We start from the raw sequence: 24,066 nt of genomic DNA on the forward strand, positions 1-24,066 counted from the left end.
CACTGATTCATGGCAGGGGACCTGAGGGCTGGAACCTCCATCCTCCACCCACACCAGCGTGTTTTAATTCTCCTACCAAAACCAACAGGTTAGCTCTCAATGCGCTGTAATAAATTTTGTGGATCTTTCTCTAAAGAAAAGTGGTTTCAAGGTGAGTTTTCCTGGCAGGAATCCTCTCAGAGCATCATTCCTGCTGCTCCCCCCGTGTACACACAAGTCAAGGTGTGTAACAGGATTTCATGCTGGGGACTTTCAGCGGGGCAGTTTGGGCCTTGCTCAGCCCTTCTGATACCTGAACTCAGGTGTGTCACCCCTGCAGTGGGAGCTCACCTGGGCAAGGCACAGAAGGGACAATTTGGGCTCCAGTGGAACCCAGCCAAGCCCTTCCCTAAAACATGAGCCGCACCAAGGCCTGACTTCTCCAGGACACTGCCGTGGGTTCGTGCCCTGTCTAAATCGGTGCTGTCTGGAGGAAATCCTGATCCTGTGACATTCCCACCGGAGCCACGGCCCCTTCCCAGCACTTCCCCACCCGTTCCTGGCCGGGGCGAGCCCTGGCAGCCGCTCCGGCCCCTTCCCCATCTGCGGCCGGGATCCGGGGCAGGGTGGCCGTGGGGCCACCGGCAGGATGGGGGACAGGGACAGCGGGAGGCGACAATCCCTCCGACCCCCGAGGATGTCACCGGGGAAGCGGGACATGCGGGATCGCAGTGCCAGCCCTGGCCTGTTCCGCTGTGTCCCTGCGGGATCCGCGGGGCCGACCCGAAATCTGCGAAAATCGGGGAAAAAAGAAAAAGAGGCCGGGGCGGACGGTGGGGTCGGAGCGGGGTCTGAGCGTGGCGGTGTGTGCGGGGCGGGCCGGCTGCATAGACTTTTTGAAACCATAAAGTATTTTGAGTTCTGTAATTAGAAAGAACAACGAACCAATAAAACGCCCCCCAAAACCCCAAACCCGAGAATTTTCCACAACGCGCCTCACGCCCCTTCCATTCCTTTCGCGGGGGACGCCGCTCCCCACGCGCGGCGCTGCAGCCACCGCGCCCTCTAGCGGAGCCGGGCGGGGAGGCCGCACCCCCCTCCGCTCGGGGAATGGTTTGTCCCGGCCGTGCCCCGGACGCGCTCGGTGCGCCCGGAAGAGGCGGCGGCGGCGGGCGGGGAGCGGGCGGGACGGGCCGGGCCGGGCGGCGCGGCCGGAGGCGGAGCCCGCGTGTCCCGATCGCCGCTCCGGGCACCGGGGAGCGCGGGCCCGCCGGCCGCGGCGGCACGATGCTGCTGTTCGTGGAGGTGAGGTGACGGCGCCGGGCCATGTGGCGGCAGGCGGCGGCGGGAGGCCGCGCACGCCGCGCCGGGGGAGGGGACGAGGCTGACACAGCAGATCCGGGGGCGGCGGCCGCGGGCGGGTGGAGGGGGGTCGGTGGGCGCTCTGGAACGTTCCGCCGGGGCAGGGGGCGGGGGGGACACCGCCGTGACCTTCGGGTGCCGCCGCGGCCCGGCCGTGAAGGTGACGCGGGACACGCGGGGCCTCCCCGAGGCCTCCCGGGAGCGGGCCCGGCCGGGCCTCTCCGCACGCGGGGCGGCCCCGCGGGGCCGGCCCTGAGCGCGGCGCCTCGTTAATTTCGTTAATTAAACAGCGGAGGTGGTTTATGGCGTGGGAGGAGGGGGTTCTGCCGTTCCCCGGCGCGCCGGCTCCAGGCGGGACGAGGAGCGCGGCCTGGCCCGGCCCTGGAGGTCACCGGGGAGGGCGGGCGCCGTGTCCGCTGTGGCCCGGGACGGGGCTTCACCTGCTCACGGCCTTTCACGGGTTCGGTGAAGCGGTTTCAGCCTTTGCTGAACGAACCCGGGTGGCCGCTATAAACTTTGCACCGAGTTTTGTCCCAAAACGTGCACGGAGCAAAGAGCTGCCGGGGCCGGCGGGAAGCCCGGAGGGAGCCGGGGGGCGCTGGGCTCTGTCTGCCCGAGAGGGTTCGGCTCGGGGGGTTCTGCTCTGGGGTTTTGTTCGGGTGATGGGTGAGGTGGTGCTGGTGGGCTCGCACACAAACACCAACATGTGCTCGGCGCTTAGGAACCTCTAAATAAAGCACTTTGGGAAACATGTTCTCTTTCTTACATGAATCACCTCAGTTCCGAGCTGAATGGAGCTGAATGTTCCTTGGCTTCGCGGAGAGGAATAAAAGTTGTCATGAGCACGGTGACAGGTCTGGAGAATTAGGGCTTGCAGTGTTCTGCTGGAAGAGGAACTGCTGAGGCTGATGGGAGGCACGAGCAGCTGCCTCATCCCAGGCTGAGCGTGGTGAGAGGCCCCTGCGAGCGCGGGTGCACGAGGCAGCTTCTGGAATGCAGGGATGGGGATGGGAGCTGGAGCATATCAGGGAGCACATGGCTGCTGCTGCTGCTGCTGCTGCTGGTGGTGGTGTGGATGGGAGCTGCAGCTCATCGGCACTTGGGGGATTTTTGGGGAGTCCTAAAGCACGAACTCAACTCTGATCTTCCTCGGGTAGTGTTGGGAGTTACTGTGATCCTCGTTCTGGAAGCCTCAATAATATTTAATTTTGAGTTCATGAGGACCATCTGGACTTTCTGAAGGTTTCTTTTCACTGCTAGGACAGAGAACTGGAGTTCGGAGCTAGGTGTCCTGGAATGCTGCAGTTGGATGCTCAGCAGCTTTACCTGGGGATCTTTGGGAAATAAGGCCCAGGATGGGTGGAAGTCCCAAAGTTTTCAGGGGGGGTTGGCAGAGTTGCTGTAGCTGTCAGTGTTTGTTTTAGACCCACTTGAGGTGTCAGCTTGGTGATTGTGCTGAGCCCTTCACAGGAAGGGAATTGGGTTTCCTTCAACATCTTTTAGTTCCAAATTTCTGTAGTGATGGCTGTATAAGGCTTGTGCTGTTTCATATGTTTGTTTAGGGCAGGCCTTTTTTCTCTCTCTAAGCCAAGATCCGTGTGCTGTTAACAATTAATAATTAGGTGCATTGGGAATATTAATAAATGCATCGAGAGAAATGGAATTGATAATGGCTGCTGGGCTCCACTCATCTGGGTATGTGCTCCTAATTCCATATATTTGTAATTTATTGGGGAAATGAGAGTCTGTGTTTTTCAGGTGGGTGAAATGCTGCCCGTGATGTTTCTTGGTTAGAAATCCAGGATTGTGGGGAGCACTGGGTGTTGTTGGCCCTCTGGAGCAGGTGAGGCTTCCTGTGACCCCACACTGCCCCTGCTCACACTGCTCTGACACAGGTACCACCTTCAGGCAGCACAACTGGGCCTTGGCTTTTCCAAGGGGTGCAGGAGACTCCCCTGGGCACGGGGGGCTCGTACCAGCCCATGGAAAACCCTGCAGCTCCTGGTGGCTCACAGTGATCCTGTGATTATTGAAATTACTGTGAGCTTGAGAGTTACCTGGGACACTGAGAGCACTGAGCTGTTACCTGAAACCTGCCAGCTGCTGCAGAGGGGTTCTGTGGGTTTGGTTTGACAGCAGCTTCTCCTTATGCAGCCTCTGAGTGTGCATGAGCTCTGAGGAGGTGAGGGTGAAGCTCAGAGAAGGTCACGCTGTGTCTGAGCCCCTCGGGGTGCCCACCTGCCTGTCCCCCAGCCAGCACAAGGCTTCTCTTGGCTGCCTCCTGTAGCTTTGCTGACCTTGGGGTTTTTCCATCTGCTTACGTTTCCATTTCTGGAAAAGGGTTCGTTTCTCCCCTCACAAGTTAGGTTAAATTGTCTTCTGGATTTTTTTGCTTTGATTCTGTTTCAGAGAGTTTGTTTATTCCAGGAAATCCATCACAAGCTCTGGGTTAGAATTTCGGTTGCAGAATAATTTGAGTTAATATTAAAATCAAATGCTTCAAAACTCATGAGTGCCTGCATTTTTGTTAGCTTAATTGAATCTGGTTAAGTGTAATTTTGATGTAATTACAATAAGAAAAATACCCTTTGCCATGTTTCAGAATGAGAATTTTCTTCAATAACCAATTTTTAGGAGTTGCTGGAGGAGAATCTTTGTTCCACGTTTGCTGGAAGTAGTGTGAGCGAGAGGGGAAGCTGTGCTGAGGAGGAGAGCTTTGTCAGCTCGTGGATCCCAGCGAGTGTTCCCAACCTTTGTCACTCTGTAAAGCTTTAACCTCGTCATGAAAGTTCCCGATAGCAGCTGGGAGGATCGAGCTGCAGCCAATCCCACAGGCTCAGTGTTTGTAGCCTCAGTTAAATAAGCAAGAATTGATATTTTGGCCTTCTCTTCTGAAGAGCCGCTGGCCAGGATGGAGCAGTTTTGCTCAGGGAGCGCAGCATGAATTTCCCAAAAGCTGATGTAAATTAGGGGCTTTTTGTCCTCTCCAGTCCGTGGGGTTTTGCTGTTGAGATGAGTGAGAGCAGGGCTGGATCGTGCTGGGCTGTTACAGCTCAGTGTTTCTAGCACAGGGGGAAGTGGCCCACGCTCTGTTCCAGGTGTGTCTCACTGTGTTCATGATCCATTCATCACTTCGTCAGAGCTGCTTTTAGTCCCAATCACCTCCAGAAATGCAGTAACCACTCCAAAGTGTTTCAGTTTCACTTTATCACATTTATTCCTTCAAATTACTTTAGGCCTGAGCTCAGTGCTACCCTCAGAGATGTAGGTAGTGAGGCATCGTTTATTTTTAGAAAAGAATGAATCATCTCTTGAATGTGTCTTGTCTCTTTTTGCTTTGTTGAAAAGTAAATTCAGGGAACTGGGACCTGCTGGCTCTGGGTCCATGAGCAGGATCCCATCGTGGGCAGGTGATGAGGGTGCCCCAGGAGTGACCAGAAGTTGAGCAGAGCTCAGTTTGGAGCAGCTGAACTGCAGGGACAGAGCCTGGGGGTGCAGCAGGTTACTGGCTTTTGCTTTGCAGGTTGTTTTATTGGTGAACAACTGCTCTGAAATCTGCAGGGGAGAATACACGTGTGTCCTCTCACCCTGAACTATTTCCAGTTTCCAGCTCTGCTCCTGGGCAAAGTTTAAGAGGAGGGGAAGACTCTGTTGCTCTGTGGATTAAATCAGTTGTGCGTGGGGGGTTTGAATCTCGGAGCTTTGCAAAAACTGTGGTCTTTGTTTTTTCTTCTCACATGGTTGTCTTGAACCTCTCCAGTGTTTGGAGGCTTCTTGTTGCTGAACTGGGGCTTGTCCTTGCAGCAAACAGCTCTGGCACGAGGTGTGACCTTGGCAGAGGAATTATCTCTAAAGCTATTGCAACTGCTTCCTTATCCTTGTGCTGTATGTTTGAGGCCTGGTAGTGAGCCACTCCTTAACTTCAGAATCCAGGAGCCTGGCCTCCAACATACCCAGCTTGCTTATCTGTGTGTTTGTGGATATGAGCTGGATTAATGGCTTTCACCTTTTAAAGTCCAGCAAATTGCAGCAGTGAAATGGAGCATCGTTCTGTGGTTGGAGGAAATGTTTTAGCTGCTTGTGGGGTGTTGGGATATCTTGGGGGGAGGATTTTTGCAAAAGGGTGGTTTTATTCACTGCCCTGTAACTGTAGTTATTATTTCACTATGTGAAAAGCCACGATTTTCCTCTGTGCTGCTGCTGGATTGTTGGATTCCTCACCCAAATGCCTTTGAGCAGCTCTGGGAGAGGGACCTTGAAGTCCCACACTATCTTATGCTGTGGGAATGAGCATTTCTCTGTGTCAGGTGCCAGGCTGGAGTCCTGCAGCTCTTCTTGTCTGTCTCTCATGTAACCCTCTCACTCTAATTATGGTCCTTGTTGCCCAGACCCAAAGTGAGAAGATCCTGTTCTCTCCCCAGCAGGCTGGGATGGTGTGTAAGTTTGTCTTGGCAATTCAAAACCTTTAATCTCCTTGGTTACAAGTTTAAGGAAATCATTAGTGTCTGTTGATGTGTGTGAGATTCCTGGGGGATGGGATAGGACTCGGGGAAGTTCAGGAGGAATTGTGGCACAGCACAGGTGATGCTTGGTTAGTACAGATATCACTAATTCCGTTAAGTTATACAGTTTCTTCTCCTTGACATATGTTTTTTTACCTTCCTTTCTAGGAAGGGGTCTGGAGGAGGGAAAATTTCCCTTTCTGGTGAAAGGGGACTGGAGCATTATGACAGTCAAGTCTTTAAAAGCTTATGAGTTCCCAGAGTCCTTGCCGAGTAGCCGCTGCCTCCGCTGATGTTGTCGGATGTCAATAAAGAGAGGTTGAAGGCAACACTTCTAATGGAGGTAGAAACGAAATACTTGGAAAATACCAAGGATTTTCCTGTTTTCATTAATAAAAAAAAAAAAAAAATCACATAGGTGCTTAATAGCTGGGTAGACACTTGAGATGTGGAACTCTAGAGACAATCACTAAATTCGCCTGTATTTTCTTGGCTTGAATTCTGGGGCTTCTCTGGGTTGCTCTCACTAACCGAAGTTGTTCTGGTCTCTTCAGCAGGTAACATCAAAAGGTGCTGGCTTGAACCCCAACGCAAAAGTGTGGCAAGAAGTGCCCCAGGGCAGTGGTGAGGCCGTGCCCCCCACCAATGGCACAGAGCACACGTGGCAGGAGACAGCAGCAGCCCAGGGGACTCCAGCTGAGGGTGAGGTGTTGGGACAGGGGTTTGGTGATTTGGTGCTTCCTTGGGGAGTTCAGCTGGAGCAGTGTGTATGAAAGGAGCATGAGAAAGCAGCAGGTGCTGTGTAGGGGTGGTGGTGTCAGCTCGGGTGGGTTCAGCTCTGGCTGAGCTCGGCTGGAGCAGCATTCCAGGGGCCCGGTGATGACCGAGTAACGCGCTAAGAGGGGAGCAGGGCGCTCAGAGTGCACCAATTGCTGCACTTGAGCATCCACTGGACCCTGTGAACAGGACAATGAGATCTGAGGGCCACCTGCAATCCTGGGGAGCCAAGGTGCTGCTGAGAACTGTCCAGGAGCATTTGTTCTGGAGCAGACCCTGTGCAGTGCCCGTGGTTAACTCCTTTCCATTCAGGCTGTTCCACTGCAGTCCCATTCCCATCCTCACCACACAGGCAGTGTCCAGAACTAAGGATTCAACTCCAGAACTAAGGATTCAGCTGCTTTCACTTGTTTGGCTCAGACTTGATCCAGGCTGTAGTTAAGGTGAATCAAAAGCATGGTAGAGGATGCAGAAGATTCCCTGCAAAATGGTTTAGTAAAAGTTAGGGAATATTCAGCTTGTGTGGCCTTGTCAAAGGTTTCTGGTAAGTCAGCAGAAGTGAGGAGAGAGCGCTGGGTTTGTGCTTTGCCTGACAGAAACTCATTTGTCTCTTCATAACAAAGTGAAGCAATTGAGGCAGTGTAAGCAATTTTCATCCCTTGTTTTTAGGAACGTCGCTTAAATATTTTAAATTTCATGTGGAAAGACTGGTTTTTAGATTCTCTGCCACTTTAGGGATCAATTTCAGGATCCTTTGTTTACTTTAATTTACTTACTGAGAGCCTAGTGCAAACCAGATCTTCTTGAAGTTGGGGAGCTGTAAGTTCTATCCAACACAAAGCCTAAGAAATACAGGCTAAGGTTAGACACTCTGAGGTTCTGCTTTCTTAAGTATTTGTTTTAATGTCGGTAGCCAGAATTTTTCAAATGGGAAATATGCTGAAGCTGACAGGAGTTTTCCTGCTGCTGGTGTGTTCCTTTGCCAGGTAACATAGAGATCTCAGAGGACAGTTGCAAGCAGTATGAAGTGATGTATTCCCCGTCCTGTGAAGCCACAAGGAATGGCACAGGGGTTGAGGAGGCGTCAGCAAATGGAATTGTCCTGGCAACTGAAGATCTGGGCTACCAAATCTATGAAGTGTCTGGTGAGTGAAGTTCAAATGCTGCTGTCAATGTCTGTAACCCCCCTGGAGCTGCTCAAATCGTGGTGTGACCAAGTTGGAACTCTGATATGTCCCTGTGTATCCAGGAAGTTCCAGCGTGGCCTCAAGACGTGGCCAAACAAGTGCAAAGTGGGGTCAGAGTCATTTTGGGAGTCTTCGAGCATCTCAGATGAGCTTTTCCTCTTGGTCCTACCCAGAGGGATTCATTCTCTTATTCTGCAATGAGATGTGTCCTTGCCTTGTCATGAGGGTGGGAGCTGATGGTGGATGTGTTCCTTTTCAGGTGATGGCAGCTCCTCTGTGTCCACAGAAGACATCAGAGAATGTTTGAGAAAACAACTCGAATTCTGCTTCTCACGGTAGGTGCAGTTAGCTTGCTATAAACCCTTGATTAAAATCCTTGGCAAATATTCCTCTTCTTGGCTTGATATGTACCATCATCTTGATAAAACCTCATCTCATCTTGATAAAAACTCAAACCAAGATTTGCTGATGTGGTGTAGAAGCCCTGGGGCACCTTCCAGCTGTTTCAGACCTGTCTGTGAACGTGTCCTTGGGTGAGGATGACTTCTCTGTTCCACAGTCATAAGATGTTGAGATCATTTACTGTGTGGCACCAGGAGTCTTTTTGGCAGATCCTTTTTGCAGACCAACGTTTAAGGCACTGGAACTTTATAAAGTTTTTTAAATTATCTTATTCTGCTTAGTGTTGATTTGCTGGGATTTGTTCCAGGAGAGAAAATCTGAGGGTGTTTTGGTTGTGAATGATACTGGTCAATATTTATTTGAGCCTGTAGTTGTCCTCTTTTATTTTTTTTTTTTTTTTTAGTTTTCTCTTAGTCAGGTTCAGGATCTTTATTAAATAATAATTTTATGTCTTTATAGAGAGAATCTTTCAAAGGATCTCTACTTGATGTCTCAGATGGACAGTGATCAGTTCGTTCCAATATGGACAATTGCCAACATGGAAGGGATTAAGAAGCTGACAACGGATATGGACCTAATTCTTGAAGTTTTGAGATGTAAGTCTGGGAATTTGGTGTCTCTATGTAGCACAAAGAATCCTTCCATGCTTCAGAGGGATGTTGCAGTCTCTGAGCTGGTTATGGTTTGTTGTTCTGGTAAATGGTGACAGGAACTTTACTGAGTAGGAGGCTGTTCCAAACTCCTGAATTCTTATTCTTTGTTCCAAGTTCCATGGGAGAGTCTGCTACTGCTGACATGTGCACAACGTCCAAATTTTATACTTTATTTTCAGCTTCTCCAATGGTACAAGTGGATGAAAGGGGGGAGAAAGTCAGACCAAACCACAAACGATGTATTATCATTCTCCGTGAGATCCCTGAAACAACACCTATAGAGGTAAATAAAGACAAAGGAAATCAATTACTCTGTTGCTGGTTTTGGAAATGTCTTCAACAGGGCTTCAAACAGCACCAGGAAAAGGTCAGCTGGTGTTTAATTGGATTAAACACAGATATTTTTCTTCTAGACCACAGTAACTTTTTCCACCTGGGTGCGTTGTCAAAATAGCCAAAACAAAAACTTATTGCCATTGTCCCTTCCCATTATTTATTACTATATTTAAACCTTCTTCAGTAAACTTTTTTTTCCACCGAAGCTGAGCTAGCTTGGCTTTTCTGGAAGGAAGTTTGAACTGATTTCTTTTCAGATCCAAAAATAAATCAGTCCAGGGCATAGCTTGGAATTCAAGCTGAATTTTTGTCACTGCAATAACTTTGCTTGAAGTCAGACGGTTGTTTTGGCAGCAAGAAATGTTACTAAACATTTCTCATTCATTGAGCCCCAGTGTGAGCTGAGCTCATTATGCCTGAGGAGGGAGGATAATAAAATTCCTCCTGATACTTGGCAAACAGAACGATTTAGTTCTTTGTTTTTTAAAGTTATAACACAGGGTGTTTGTCTACCAGCATTTTTAATGAATTCTTTTAATGCAAGCACCGAGCAGCTGCTTGTCCCTCTCTTTACAATCTGATTATTGCAAAGTTGTCAGGTTGCCTTGACTTAGAAATGTTTCATGGAATCATTGTTGTGTCCATGACACTGCTGATCTGAAGCCACACTTTTCCTACCTGTTTCATATGAAAATATGAGAATATCAGGTCTACACAGATCTTGATTTTCTTACCAGCTGGGCCTGCTCTGTTTTCTCTTGGGAGCCCAGGAGGCTGAACTAGGATTCAGAAGCAGGTAGAGGGAATAAAAATCCATCCCTGGCCACGGGAGAGCAGCAGCTGAGGAGCTGGAGCATAAACTTGGCTCACTTTAGTGTTCACTGTACAAGGGCCCTGAATTTGTCTCCCCAGGAGGTGAAGGCTCTGTTCAAGAATGAGAACTGCCCCAAGGTGATAAGCTGTGAGTTTGCTCACAACAACAACTGGTACGTTACATTCCAGTCCGACACAGACGCTCAACAGGTAAGGTCCTGCTCCTCCAGCTTCAATCCTTCCCCTGCTCAAGCAGAGTGCACGTGTGCTTCCTGTAGCTAAAAGAAATATTTATTTACTGATCCCCTTTTTGTTGTTTTAAGAGATTACTGCCGGATTCTGGTTAATAAGACTAAAGTTGAGAGATTGTTGGGTTATAATTCTCATGCCTCGGTGTTCACTGGCCATGACTGGCACTAGAATCCTGAATTTGAAGTGTTAATGAATTCAGCTGGGCTGACAGGGAAGCACATGACTGCACGTTTTTGTTAAATCATGGAACATCCTTTGGGAAGTACAACTCTATCGAGATATTCTAATATTGATCTTTTTTATATCTGCAGGCGTTCAAATACTTAAGGGAAGAAGTGAAAACCTTTCAGGGCAAGCCAGTAATGGTGAGGCTGCTTTAGCTGCTCTATCTGTTGGGATTGATTTGTTTCTGTTTGGATGATGGTGGCCATTTTCTGGGGGGTGAGCCAAGGACTCAGCAGTGGGATACTCCACAACTCTGGCTCTGGAAGCTGAAATGTGAACAAGGACATGGGGAGCTGTGACAAATCACAGTTCAGTGCCTGCTGGTTACTCACAGAGCTGCTTCCCAGGGGGGGTGAAATACATTCCTGTGCTGACTTCCCTTCTCCACTTGCCCCAGAATCTGGATTTGCAGAGCTCAGGAGAGGGATTCCTGCCACTGTGAGTCTTGAGTTGGCTGCTGCACAAAGCAGGCTGAAGCGAAGTGCAATAAGAGGAGCTGTCAGGATTGGAGTCTGGACAGTTCCTGCTGTAGAAAGCAGCGTTTATCTTCAGTTTTACAGATCACCCAGCTAAAGCAATGTGTGTCCTTCCTCTTATCATGCTGTGGGAATATGAGCTGGACTGATTTTATCAGTTTTTATTCATAAGCAGTAATCAACCTTCACATCCCTCCAGCAGGCAAGAAAAATTCCATCTTCTCCTTTTCTCCCAGCTAACTCCTGGTGTGATTTGCTGTCTTGCAGGCCAGGATAAAAGCCATCAACACATTTTTTGCTAAGAATGGTTACCGGGTGGTGGATTCCAGTGTGTATTCCCAGCCTGTGCAGACCCAAGCCCAGTTTGCCTCCCCCCTGTTTATGCAGCCTGTATATAGCCCTCAGCAGTACTCCATTTACAGCATCGTGCCTCAGACGTGGTCTCCAAATCCTGCACCTTACTTTGAGACACCACTGGTGAGTAACAGTTGGTGAGAAGGGGAGGAGGAGCCCAGCCCATCAGGGATAATTTGTTAATAATCATTAGGGCGGGTGGGTGTTCAGGTTTCTTGGTCAGATCCTTCTGTTTTATGACATTTCTGTCATGGCCCTGATAAAGCAGCACTGTCAGAGGAGCTGCCAGTCTCACCACTGGTATTTCGAGGAATTTTGGTGTGAAATTCCATTATCCTGCAGCTTGTGTTACTGGGAGAGCCCATAGCTTTTCCAGGAATGGGGGAGCTGTGCTAAAGCAGATGCAGACTGTGAAGCTGTGGGGATTTGGCTGGAGTAGTTGAGTTCACCCCACAGTAGGTGCTGTAGCCCAGTGTGAAATTACAGCCATGAGTAACTACTGAAGCTGCTCATTAATCTGCAGACATTTTCTTTGTAGCTCAGGCACTCAGACTGTTCTGTGTGTTGCAGGCCCCGTTTCCCAACGGTGGATTTGTGAATGGCTTTAATACACCAGGATCTTATAAAACAAATGCTGCTTCTCTGAGTATAGGTCGCCCATTCCACAGGAATAGGTAAGAGACTTCTGCCAGGTGTTTGCTCCTGCAAAGCTTCCAGTACTGAGATCTTCAAGTGTTCCTTGCATTCATGTGCACTGCTTTCTGATAGGACCACATTATTTAATTTTAAAATTCAAACGTGTGATGCTTTTTAACTTAATTTAAAAAATGAGGTAGAAGGTGACAGTGTAAGATCCTAAAATAATGGACACAGTGCTGGAGAAAGCGAAGGTAACTCCTCTAAAAGCCTCAGAGGAATTTCTGCAGACAAATAAATAACTTCCTCCTAAGGTCATACTTGTAATTATGTTTGTTATACACAGATTATAAACTCCTGCAGCACAACATAAGCCTTTCCTGCTGGGATCAGGCTTGTGGAGCTGCTGGTTCCTGCAGTGGGAGTTGCTTGTCCTGACTGCTGCGTCCAACTGCTCGATGCTGGGGCTGTTCCTGTAATTTATTTGCTTTATCCCCATCTTTCCTGAGAGCTGTGAGGACTTAGCTCAGTTGTAAACACTGGGGAGTAGGAAACACTTTGTATTGCTGGAGCAATTGCTCTGTGAATACAATGGAGTAGTAACCTGCGTGTGGGGGTGGGAGTTGTTTGTGTGCAGCACAGGGCTGGGATCATGGGAATTGCTGCTGGTATTGTTGGAGAAATCAATTGACAACTGCCAGGGCTGTGAGTGGGTTTGTGGTGCAGTTCAGGTCTGTGGCTCTTGGCAGAAGGGGGAACTTCAGGCTTTGGTCTGTGGTGACTCAGCAGAGTCTTAGCACAGACTCTGGAACTGGGAGTGTGACTCTGCCTGGAACACGGAGCAGCTGCTCCTGTTGTGGCTGCTCAGCTCCCAACTCACATCTTGACAAAGGTGGTTTGGCTTTTTTTTTGTGCACAATTTAAAGCAAAAATCTTAAAACCTGTAAATCTCTCAGCTATGTGGACCCTCATGGAAATACACACGCTGCAACTGTGCAAGAGCTGCGTGTATCCAAATACTAACACCTCGAAATGCCTCCCTGTACATCCCATCTGCTTTTCAAATCCTGGTTATGCAAAGGCTTTGATTTGTAAAGCTCGAATTTGCATCTTTAGGGTCAGTGCTGGCCCAGTGATGATCAAGTATCGCGCTAAGAGAGAACAGGTCACAGTTGGAGGCTGGGCAGCCTCTGCTCCCCTGCTTCTCCTTCCTCCTGCTCTTCCTTCCTTCTGCTCTCACATCATTTCTCCTTCTCTCTGCTCTTTTTTTTTTTTTTCTCCTCCTTTATCTTTCCTTCTCTTTTCTGCTTTGCTCTTCTGCCCAGACAAGACTGTGGCCTTCTCGATGACGGGTAAGATTATGAGATCTGAGGGCTGAGCAGTGACTTGAGAATGTGCCATTTTGAGAACAACTTGGACAAAATGGAAGAATATAGTTGACTTTGCTCCACCTCCTCCCTATGGTTTGTGCTGATGGGGAACTTAAACTTTATTGGGCCCTTAAAACTGGATCCTGATGCTTCTTGAAGCTGGGAAATGTGAATTCATCTCTCTTCAGCAAATCTCCTCTTGAATTATGGAACAGCTTGTTTGGAGAGTTCATCCAGCTGCTGCTTTTGGATTTCTGTCCTGGCCCATTAAACTTGATTTGTTTTGTGGTACTGACAGTTAATAGTTAAGTGCTGGAGTTTTCTCTGTAGCTAAACATTTGTTTAAGCCACTCGTATTTATTTTGTGCTGATTTGTTGCAACATCCTTGTGGGAAAGGGAGATGGAGGAATCATAGTTTGGCTGGCACTAGGAGAGTTTCCTCTGATTTCATGGAATGTTATAATGGGATTGTTTAAAAACAGCGAGCGTGCAAAATCCTCCTGCTGTTCTTAAATTATGAGATGTGCAGAGTTTACCAAAAGAGAGAGAATTTAGGGTTCTTGTCTTTGATCAGTGCTGCATGAAAAACCATGAGGGGCAAAAGTAGAAAATAGTTGAAAACACCTAAATTCTGCTCCAGAAAACTTTTCCATATTGTGCTGGATCTGAGGTTTTCTGGAGAATTCTGCATTTAAGACCCTGAGCCTGAACTTGCAGCAGCCCTGAGTGTGCAGAGCTGTGTCTGTGCTCAAAGGAACCACAGCTTTAATGCTGAATAATCGATAACGTGGTGAAACATTCGGGGGTTGGGAAGTGCGGAGTCAGTGCTGGGGGTTTGGGAATGGGAGCAGCCAGGCTGAGCCTGGCCATGCATGGCAGGGCTCAGCTGCCCTGGCCTGATGTGCCGTGTTCACTCACCCCTGGCCTTGTGTGTCAGTTCAGTCTGTTTGCCTGTGGCCAGATCAGTCTGTTCCTTGGCCTTGGCTTATTTCTCCAGCTCCATTTCCAATGCCCTGTGTCAGTGCTGCAGGCCCAGACAAAGGAAAAATTCCTCTTTGGGTTCTTCTTGCGACCCCTGGGTTTGGAGGTTTTTTTGTTTGTTTGTTTGAGATTTTTCAGGACTTCTTTTCCCTCCTGGGTATTTTTTTGGGCAGTAATCTCAAGCAGGAGTTGTGCTGCTCGCTTTTCCCAGCTGCAGTTGGTGGTTGTGGTGTGGTTCCTCAGCACTGGGCTCTCACAGTTGCTCTTGTGTCTCTGCAGGGTGAAGCCTCATTTCCGTTCCTCCAGCAGCTCCGAGCACCCGGAGGGGCCTCCCGGCGCCGGGGCCCTGCCCATGGGGGACCTGAGCAGATCCAGCTCGAGGAATTTTGTCATGGAGAGACACAGCAGCTCCTTAACTGGGCACCAAGAGCAAGGGTATTCCCAGAAGGATTCCCCCACGGCCCAGCTGGAGCAGAACGGCGACTACGGCGTCGGCAGGGGCAGGTAAAGAGCTGTGCCCCCCGTTTGCTGTCACACAGCAGCTTGTGTGAGCCAAAATCTGCACAAAATACATTCCTGTGAGGAGCAGCCATGAGAAAACTGATGTGTAAGTAGATCAGGAGCAGTGAATGCTGACCTGGGAGCAGGAATGGTTCCAGCTTCGCTCTCTGACAAACAGGAAGACAGTGAGGTGTTTTTATTTTAAAATGAGTGATTTGTCCCCAGAATTAAAACAGGTGCTGGAGTAAAGTTGACATCTGTATTGCTGTAAATAATAAGTAAATCCTCATTTGGGAGTTTGATGTTCTTCAGTATTTTAAGATTAAGTGGTTTTATCTTTTTATTTTAATTCTGGGTTTAGACACTTGAAAAGGCAGATCAGTGAGAAATCAGACTATAAAATAATTGTCCCTATGCTTGGTCTGATGCTCATGCAGGGAGCTGAGAAAGAGAAGCTGTTCCCACATATTGACTCTGTTCCAACTTCTTCCAAAGCTGGAACTCGGATCCCCCCTGAGGAGGGAGAGCATGCCAGAGCTGTGTGTGGGGAAGGCTCAGCAGGCAGCTGTGCATGCCCTCATGCAGAGCAGTGCCCACTGCAGCTGCGTGGGTGCCCTGACTGCTGTTCTTGTCTTTAAAGGAGGAACGTGTTCAGAGGTCGGAGGAGACGGGAGGACGACCGAGTTTCAGTAAGTTGTGCTGCTCTTTCTGCAGGGAGTCACACACAAAGTGCAGAGTGTTGGCTTGTCTGTTCTCAGAGGAATGGCAGAGCCCTTAAATCCTCAGATTACTTTGGGGGTTTACAGTTTTTCTAAGAAGTTCCCTGACACTTGTTCAGGGCTTTCACTGCTCAGTGTTATGACTCTTAACTTGTGTTTTCCCTCTCCAGAGACCTCAGCCTTCAGCAGAAACAAAGACTCAGACACCAAAGTTTGACTTGCTTGCATCCAATTTCCCACCTTTGCCTGGCAGCACAGCAAAAATTCTGGGAGAGCCTGTGCTGGAGAGCAGGATGTCCGACATTGTTAAAGGAGTCTGCAAAGAGAAGGTGCCTGGTCTTGTCTCCATACACACACGGTCCTGTCTGGGTGCTGTGACTCCCTTTTCCCTGTTAAAGGGTTGGTTTGTTAGAGCCATGTATTCCAGTGTTTTAATCCCAGACTTCATACTGGTTTGTTCATAGAATAGTGGATTTTCCCAGATTTTTTGTGGGAATGGAGCTAGGGCTCATGCAGTCCTGCTGTTGTAAACTCAGTGATGTTCAGGAATAAAGCAGGCAAAGGAGGAATGTTGGCTGTTGGAGTAGGAAGAGTTTGGTGGAGTGTGGGCAAGGGATCTTTGCAGATGAATTTGTTCTTTGAGCTGGTGGGATTAAGCACTGATATTGTGGGTGCCCCAGCTTAGTTCTGGTTTTGCTCATATAAAGACGTATTGCTTTAGAGGTGATGGTCCAAAAAAAAATAAAATCCCTGTCATCAGGACTTGAGCAGCCTTTGGGACTGCCCCACTTCTCAGATGTCTTGCAGTGCCATATTGTGGAGTAATTTGAGTATTGTTTCTGTAGTTTGCAACTGTTGCTCTGTGTGCAGGAAAGCAAAGACTCCGTGTCCCCGTGCCCGGCTCCTGCTCCGGACGAACAAACGCCCAGCGCTGCCCAACCGCCCGTGCCCAGCGTCAGCTCCCCGAGCCAGACTGAGCCCGTGCTGCTGAGGTATGCACACAACGTGCTCTGGACATGCTGTGGGCATGCCATGCAACCGTGCAGTGTCCTGAGCTGGAAGGGACCCACCAGGATCATCCAGTCCAACCCCTGGCCCTGCTCAGACACCCCAAAATCTCACTCTGGGCATCCCTGGCAGTGCTGTCCAAAAGCCCTTGGAGCTCTGGCAGGCTTGGGGCTGTGCCCATTCCCTGGGGAGCCTGGGCAGTGCCCAGCACCCTCTGGGGGAAGAACCTTTCCCTGCTATCCCAGCCTGGCCCAGCTCCAGCCCTTCCCTGGTGTCCTGTCCCTGTCCCAGGGGGCAGAGATGGGAGCTGCCCCTCGGGATGGAGCTGCAGACCCCAATGAGTCTCCCCTCAGTTTCTTCTCCAGCTGAGCAGACCCAGAGCCCTCAGCCACTCCTCCACACCTTCCCCCATCCCCTTGTCCCTGCTTTGGACCCTCCTACAACTTGACATGTTTTTGATATTGTGGTGCCCAAACTGCCCCCAGGACTGAAGGTGAGGCCACTCCAGTGCAGAAGAGTGGGACAATCCCCTCCTTCATCTGTCTGGCAGTGCTGGAACTGATGGCCCCAGACCCTGGTGACCCTTTGGGCTGCCAAGGCACTGCTGACTCATCTGCACGTTCTAGCGAAGTCATATTGGGTGGTATCTTCTCCAGAGGCCACCAGATGGAAAGAACAGATCATGATGGGAATGGCTGTGCTGTTCTGTTCTGCACTTGTGACTTGAAAGAAAGGAAATAATCTCAGAGACACGAGTGTTGGTAGGTTTTAATTAGGATTGTTGTTGCTTTATCAGCACGGTTCAGCCAGAGAGCAAACCAGAAGAAGTGTCTGCTCCAAAGGACGTGGCCAGCCCGGCTTCTCCACCGGCACCCGTGTGTCCCATCAGTGCTGCAAAGCCACCCAGGACAAACACCTCCTCACCTTCTGCTCCAGCAAGTGCAGCTCCTGCTCTGTCAACACAGGTAAGGCCTAGAGCAGGGAGTGGGAGTGACAGAGACACGGGGAATGGGAGTGACACAGGGAGCTTTCTCCAGGATGTGCTGATGGTGCACCTGGGAGCTTCCCCCTGCTGTTGTGCTGTGTCTTCATGCCTGGGATAGGCTGGCAGGTGCTTGTGGTGCATAAACCTCGCTCTTCTTGCTCCCAAAGGAGCCTCGCAAGCTCAGTTACGCCGAAGTTTGCCAGAAACCCCCAAAGGAGCCTCCTCCAGTCCCCATCCAACCTCTGAGGGAACATCGCACCAACATCGTTCCCCCTGCCAAAAATGAAGAGAATGGCACGGTGGAGAAGGTTCCAGAGAAGGCTCCTCACGAGAGGGCTGAAGGAAGAATGAAGGATTTCTCCGGGTTCCGAGGCAGTGGAGCTCCCAGGGGAGCTGCTGGGAAAATCAGGGAACAGAGGCGCCAGTTTGGACGCAGATCTTCGCCTCAGGGAGCGCCACGCCGAGTGGGCAAGGAGCAGTTCATGGTGGGCAAGGAGCAGCAGTACACGGTGGGCAAGGAGCAGCAGTACGTGGGCAACGTGGGCAAGGAGCAGTACGTGCCACCCCAGTCACCAAAGTAACGCTGGGCCAGCCAATGATTTCTCTGTTCAACTTGAGCTGCGGACTAAAGAGCAGCAGAGAGACTTGAGGAGGGAAGGATTCGGGAAGGGGGAATACTGAACTGGAGCGTGGCTTGTTTGGAGAAGTTGTGGAGGGTCCCAAAATTCATCTCTAAAAGTGATTTCATAAATGCTGGAGGATTCCAATCACTATAAATATAGAGATTATAATTTTTGTATTTTTTTTTTTGTTTTTAATTTGCAGAGGGTTTCCTGCTTGAAATCAGCTTTGGGATTGTGAAAGTAGCGTTTTGACAAAGTGAAAGAATATGAGTTGACAAATTAACCTGTCCCTCGGTGTAGGAGGAAGAGGATTAAGAGAATATTATTTTTGGAAAATGAGCATTTCTGTAAAATTAGAACTTTTTTTAACCTATTTAACGTTTGGCTTGTGGGCTGGTGTGTCTGCCGTGGATGGCCTGGCATTGCAGGGGCCTCTGCAGCAGCATGAGCAGAGCGAGTGCAGCCAGAACTGTTGTCATCACTTAGTCACTGATGATGAAAACTGAATGTACTACTGTAGTAACCCATGTGTTTCCAGCTTGAAGTAGAGTCTCTTGACCTTACTAATGTTTCATTCAGCAAGCTTTTTAAGGTATAAATTTTGCAGGATACTGGGTTGTAGATGAGAGTGTGTGGACAGCAGAAATCGTCTCGTAGACGCAGTGGAAGGAGGCAAAGGCAGCATGGGAGGATCTTTATTTTGCCCTTTTTCCTCGCCTCCTTTTGAGGGCAACTCCTTAGGTTTGGGGTTTTGTTTGTTTGCTTTTTCCCTCTCCTTGTTACTTTCTCTAATTTCTTTATTACAGGCTTTAGTGCATTTTTTTTTTTTTTCTTGGTGTGTTTTCCTGAGGCAGCCCCAGGGTGGGGACGGGCAGGTGACTCCAGAGCATCTGGTGTTACCTGCACAGGTAGAGAGCCTGGAATTGCAGCTGCAGATGGGGAATTCTGCCTTGCAGGTGGGAGCTCTGGGCACTCACTGTCATCTCTGGGCAGCAAACCAGAGCTGTGGCTGGCTTTTCTCTGTGCTGACTCTGGAATAGGCTGTTGGCTGCTGCATTGCCAGAAATCAGGATTGAGACTCCTGGGAACTCGTTGTTTACAGTTGATGTCATAGCAACTGACTCCTTTTTAACTGTTTAAAGTGGAACTAAAGATGCAGAGTTAAAGAAATCCCCTCGTGTTCAGAGAAGCTCCTGGAGTGGTGGCTCCTTGCCAGCTGTGTGCTGACTGAATTTGCAACACTATTGTGCAGTAAGTGGTTAAGTTTCAGGGTGATTAATGACTGAAATAGGAACATTGAGCTCATTAATCTGCCAAAATCAGCATACCAGGGTTCAAAGTTCTGTATAAAGCGTTAGGGAAAAGTAGCTTCCAGCAGTAAGAATCACACCTTTATTTTTTCCTCCTTTTTTTTTAATTTTTTTTTTTTTTTTTTTAGTGAATAGCAAGTGTACAAATTTAAAAGTTGTAAGTTGTGAACACTGGAAAACTCAATTGTGATATATTCCGTAACCATCTTAGTAATATATGCTCGTGTTGCCATAGAATGAATGTAAGTGGCAGTTAAAATAACTGTGAAATTTTTCATCTTCTGATTTCTTAGCCAGATAACCCTTGGCGACTTGGGCCTCAGTAGGAATTCTCTATCAACTGCTTGGAGAACACTCATATCTATTTTTATAAATATATATATAAAGCCAGAGTTGTCATTTCTCTAACTTATTATTCAGCTTGGCAATTGCTTTGAGTTGATTCATAACACAATATAATGTATTTATGCAGTTAACTGTTCATTTCTACGCATGTTAGAGAGAGTCAGAAAATCACAGAATGGGGCTGAGTTGGAAGGGACCCATCAGGATCATGGAGTTCAACTCCTGGCCCTGCACAGACACCCCAAAAAAATCCCACCCTGTGCCTGAGAGCTTTGTCTAAATGCTCCTTGAAATCAGACAGGTTTGGAGCTGTGACCCCCTTCCCTGGGGAGTCTGTTCAGTGCCCAATCCCCCTTTTCCTCATTTCCCACCTCAACCTCTCCCCCAACTCAGCTCCCTGCCATTTCCTCAGCTCCTGAAGTATGTATACATATATATATTTAGATAGTTAGATATATATAGGTATATATATATATATATATAAACCCCAAAATCACTATTCACTTTGAAACTACCTGTACTGGGTTTGGGAGGTTTTTTTTAATTTAGTAAAAAAAATCGTTGATCACATCCACAGTTTAGGGATTCTTACAGACCCTTCTCCATTTATTTTGATAATGCTACTCTTGTTGGAAATGATAGGGAAATTAAAATATTTAGTGTCAAAAGTCATGAAAAGCAATGAATGCAAAGTTTAATTAATTTTTAAAGACTCTAAACAATTCCTGCAGCCAAACTGGAACGAAACAAGCCTGTGGGATGGTTTTTGGGTATTTAGGGGAGGTGTGTTCTGGGATGTTGAGGAAGCATTGGGATGCTGACAGCTGTTGGCTGTTCTGAGGAGGAATTGAGAGGGAAGATGGTGCAGATGTTGCTCAGAATTCCCTGATCCAGTGTCAGTGACTTGCTCGTGGTGAAGTGGAACTTGGATCAGATGTGGGAAAACCCAACCAGCTGTGGCCCCACCTTCCCTGTGGGGCGATGGGAAGGGGCTGCTCTGGGGGTCCTGGGGTGTTTGCAGTGCAGTGGGTGCAGGTCAGGCTGGAACTGTTGGCTTTTCCCAAACTTCTCTCAGCTTAGGGCGCTTGCAATGATTTATTTCACACCTGCATGCAAGGATTTCACCTGAGCATTTCCCTTCCACTATTTCCAGCTGTGGTTTGGGGGTTGTTTGTTTTTTGTTTGTTTGTTTTTTTGTTTTTTTCTTGCTGTTTTCTGTGCAGGGGGAAATTCCCAGTTGGATAGAGAGGCTGTGAAACTGTGGTGGGAGTTCTCAGCACTGGGACCTGGCAGGGATGGGCTTTGCCTTTTCCTCCCTGTGCTGGGCTGGGGAAGGATCTTGTGTCTGTCCCCACCAGTTGGGCAGACTGGGGAAACTGGGACAGAGGAGTGGTTTGGAGCCAGAGGCACTCCTGGATTCATGGGATTTGTGTGTCCCTGTCACCACAGCTCTGCCTGGTTCCCTCTGGGTTTTACCCTCACAGGATCCAAATTGTCCTGCTCTGCTGATATCAGATACCAGGAGGTGCAAATCACACCGAACTTTGCAGTTTTAGGAACTGTGACTTGTTTTCAGAGTTGTTGACTTCCCTTAGGGACAGAAATACCCTTCCCAGTTTGGTTCTTTTCCAAATTGCTGTGTGTGGAAAAGATGGGGGCACTCTCTCGTGCTTCTGCTGGGGAGTGAAAAGAAGAAATTCTTTGCATGTGATAGTAAAATTAAAAGTGCAAAAAGTTTTGTTTCTTTTGATTTCTAACATTAAGTTAGTTTTATAGTATCTTACATTCCTGCTCTTGTTGTTTTGTTGTTGTTTTTTTTTTTTTTTTTTAATTAGCCTGGCACAGTATGATGGTGCAGTTTTAGCTGTAGGAAAAAAAAAATAAAAAATAAAGTAACCCACTATTAACCAGAAGAGAAAGATGATACTGTGGCAGATCAGTAGCAAATAAGTGACTTAATCAATGCTTTACTGTAGTTAAATAGCTATGGCCTTACTACTTTGTCAATATCAGCTTAATTGTCTTGAAACTGTCTGCAATTTTTACTGTTCCCAGGTGAGTTTACCTGGGCTGAGATATCTGGTATGTACAGATGATATTTTAAATTTGTAAAATGCACCATTGTATTACAGACGATGCAACAGAAATGCACTTCGGGGGGAAATGGCTTCTGATGAGTTTTTTTGTAAATCCTTGATTACTACAGATATGCAATAGAGTTTTTTGTTTCTAATTTTGATATTTCCTTCTGAAACGTAAGATTGTTGCCATTAATCTGAATGATTTATCATGCTCTTCTTTGCGTGTATATATTCCATATAGTCTGAGCTTCCTTTAGGATGGTACATAATTTTGGGTTGTTGTAGTATTTTAGTTTGGCTCTTCTCTTCAGTGCCTTTAGCTCAGGCACTTCAAGAGGTTCATTGAGTCTGTTTTTAATGTACAGTTGGGAGGACTTGAAATGGAGTTAAAGCAACTTATTTCTGAAAAAAAAAAAAAAATCCATCTGCAAACTAACCTGTAACAACTTAAAAATTTTATATTTAAGAACCAGATGTTTATTTTTATGGAACTTCAGTTATGGATACAGTTTCCAAAAAAAAAAAAAAATGCAACTTCAAATGTAAACAGACTGTGCATAAATGGGTTTTGTTCTAATTTTTATAGAATACAAAATATTCAGATAATATATTGAGCTCGAGTTACTACAGACATCTTGTTCCTCCCGGATGAATCCAGCTTCCCCTTGGCATTGACGATCTCTCTTCAAAGTGGTAGGAAAGGAGAAAAAAAAAAGCAACTTATCTGGCTTTTAGACTGTCTGTTCTGGTTTATTCCTGTTGTCAAAATGTCCAAAACAAAATTTGTGTAATGTAGGTTCATGCTTTAAGTGTTCAAATGATAATACATGTATTTGTATTTGTTTTTGACATTGCCAAGGTGCTATGGGAAATTGAAATAACAGTTAGAAAAATAAAGCTGATTTAAAAGAGAAAAAAACCCACCAAAAAAAAAAAAAAAAAAAAAAGAAAACAAACCAAAAAAAAAAAAGAAAAAAAAACCTTAAACCACAACTCTCTGAGCTCTTCCTTGTGTCGGTGGAGGTTGAAATGTTTTTAATGCAGAATGGGGGTGCAGGGGCTTTGTGCCACTATTCCAGCCCTGCAGGGACCAGGGGGGTCCCAATCCCTGCTCCAGCAGGGTCATCCTGGACCAGGGAATTGTGGCCAGAGGCTTCTGGAACAGGGGAGGGAGGCAGCGCTCCCAGTGCTCCCAGTTCTTGATGTTCGGGTGGTGCTGGTGTCGGTTCCTCTTGTCCCCTCCTGGCTGCTCCATCCTCCCAGCACCCGCTGCAGGGTTTTGGACCCTTGGGTGAGGTCCCGTCCACGTTGTCACATCCTGAGACCAAGCCCGGGTTCCCCTTAGAGCGGCTCCTGTCCCGTCACGGGCACCGCCGAGGAGCCCAGAACCGGACACGGCTCCGGACGGGCCCGAGAGGGGAGCCCGGGATGGGAACGGGAGCAGAACCAGGGCTGGGGATGGGGAACGGGATCGGGAGAGGAACCGGGAACGGGAACAGAACCAGGGCTGGGGATGGGGAATCAGGATCCAGAACCAGAGCTGGGGCTGGGGATCGGAAGAAGAACCGGGAAGAGGAGCAGAACCAGGACTGGGGATTGGGCCCTGGAGCGGAACCGGGACTGGGGATGGGAGCAGAACGGGGCCCGGGCCCAGAGAACGGGACCAGGACCGGGGATGGGGCCTGGCAGCAGAACCAGGACCGAGAGTGGACCAAGGCGTGGAAGCAGAACTGGGGCCAGGATCAGGAGCAGAACCGGGACAGGGGATTGGGAGCGAGCCCAGGGACCGGGAGGAGCACCGAGATCGGGCTCACGGCCGGGAGCAGAACCGGGATCGCCAGTTGGAACCAGGGGCCGGGAGCAGCACCAGGATCGGGAGTGGGCCCACGGGAGCAGCCCCGGGATCGGGCTCGGTGTTTGGAGCAGAACCGGGCTCGGGTTCGGGTTCGGGCTCGGGCTCGGGTTCGGGTTCGGGCTCGTGTTGGGCTCGGGTTCGGGCTCGGGCTCGGGCTCGGTTTCGGGCTCGTGTTGGGCTCGGGTTCGGGCTCGGGTTCGGGTTCGGGCTCGTGTTGGGCTCGGGTTCGGGTTCGGGCTCGTGTTGGGTTCGGGCTCGGGTTCGGGTTCGGGCTCGTGTTGGGTTCGGGTTCGGGCTCGGGCTCGGGCTCGGTTTCGGGCTCGTGTTGGGCTC

The 24,066-nt window shown here is 48.6% G+C and overlaps 1 protein-coding gene across 8 annotated transcripts; it reads left to right on the forward strand.

Moving 5' to 3' along the window:
* The first annotated feature begins 1,160 nt into the window (after positions 1-1,160).
* On the forward strand, positions 1,161-22,865 carry LARP4 (La ribonucleoprotein 4). Of its 8 annotated transcripts, XM_088180773.1 has the most exons (18): positions 1,217-1,284; positions 2,122-2,290; positions 6,012-6,186; positions 6,398-6,545; positions 7,607-7,765; positions 8,067-8,142; positions 8,669-8,805; positions 9,042-9,145; positions 10,111-10,221; positions 10,575-10,628; positions 11,232-11,441; positions 11,889-11,992; positions 14,586-14,810; positions 15,448-15,496; positions 15,697-15,855; positions 16,397-16,518; positions 17,331-17,499; positions 17,687-22,865. In XM_088180773.1, exons 3-18 carry the CDS (start codon positions 6,136-6,138, stop codon positions 18,098-18,100), a joined length of 2,292 nt encoding a protein of 763 aa, XP_088036899.1. In that variant the 5' UTR covers positions 1,217-1,284; positions 2,122-2,290; positions 6,012-6,135; the 3' UTR covers positions 18,101-22,865. The 8 variants fall into 8 exon arrangements, with proteins under 8 accessions (XP_014747971.2, XP_088036901.1, XP_014747972.2 ...); XM_014892483.2 differs by lacking the exon at positions 2,122-2,290 and having other exon boundaries at positions 1,200-1,284; XM_088180772.1 differs by lacking the exon at positions 1,217-1,284 and having other exon boundaries at positions 1,718-2,290.
* The last annotated feature ends 1,201 nt before the right edge of the window (positions 22,866-24,066 follow it).

The sequence above is a fragment of the Sturnus vulgaris genome, chromosome 30, assembly GCF_052056855.1.
Source record: "Sturnus vulgaris isolate bStuVul1 chromosome 30, bStuVul1.hap1, whole genome shotgun sequence".
NCBI classification, from domain to species: domain Eukaryota; kingdom Metazoa; phylum Chordata; class Aves; order Passeriformes; family Sturnidae; genus Sturnus; species Sturnus vulgaris.

Coding starts and splice junctions, on each gene's coding strand:
- LARP4 (XM_014892483.2), top strand. CDS start 6,136: ATGTTGTCGGATGTCAATAAAGAGAGGTTGAAGGCAACACTTCTAATG. Junction 8,806..9,041: donor AATTCTTGAAGTTTTGAGAT/GTAAGTCTGGGA, acceptor CTTTATTTTCAG/CTTCTCCAATGGTACAAGTG. Junction 11,442..11,888: donor CTTACTTTGAGACACCACTG/GTGAGTAACAGT, acceptor TGTGTGTTGCAG/GCCCCGTTTCCCAACGGTGG.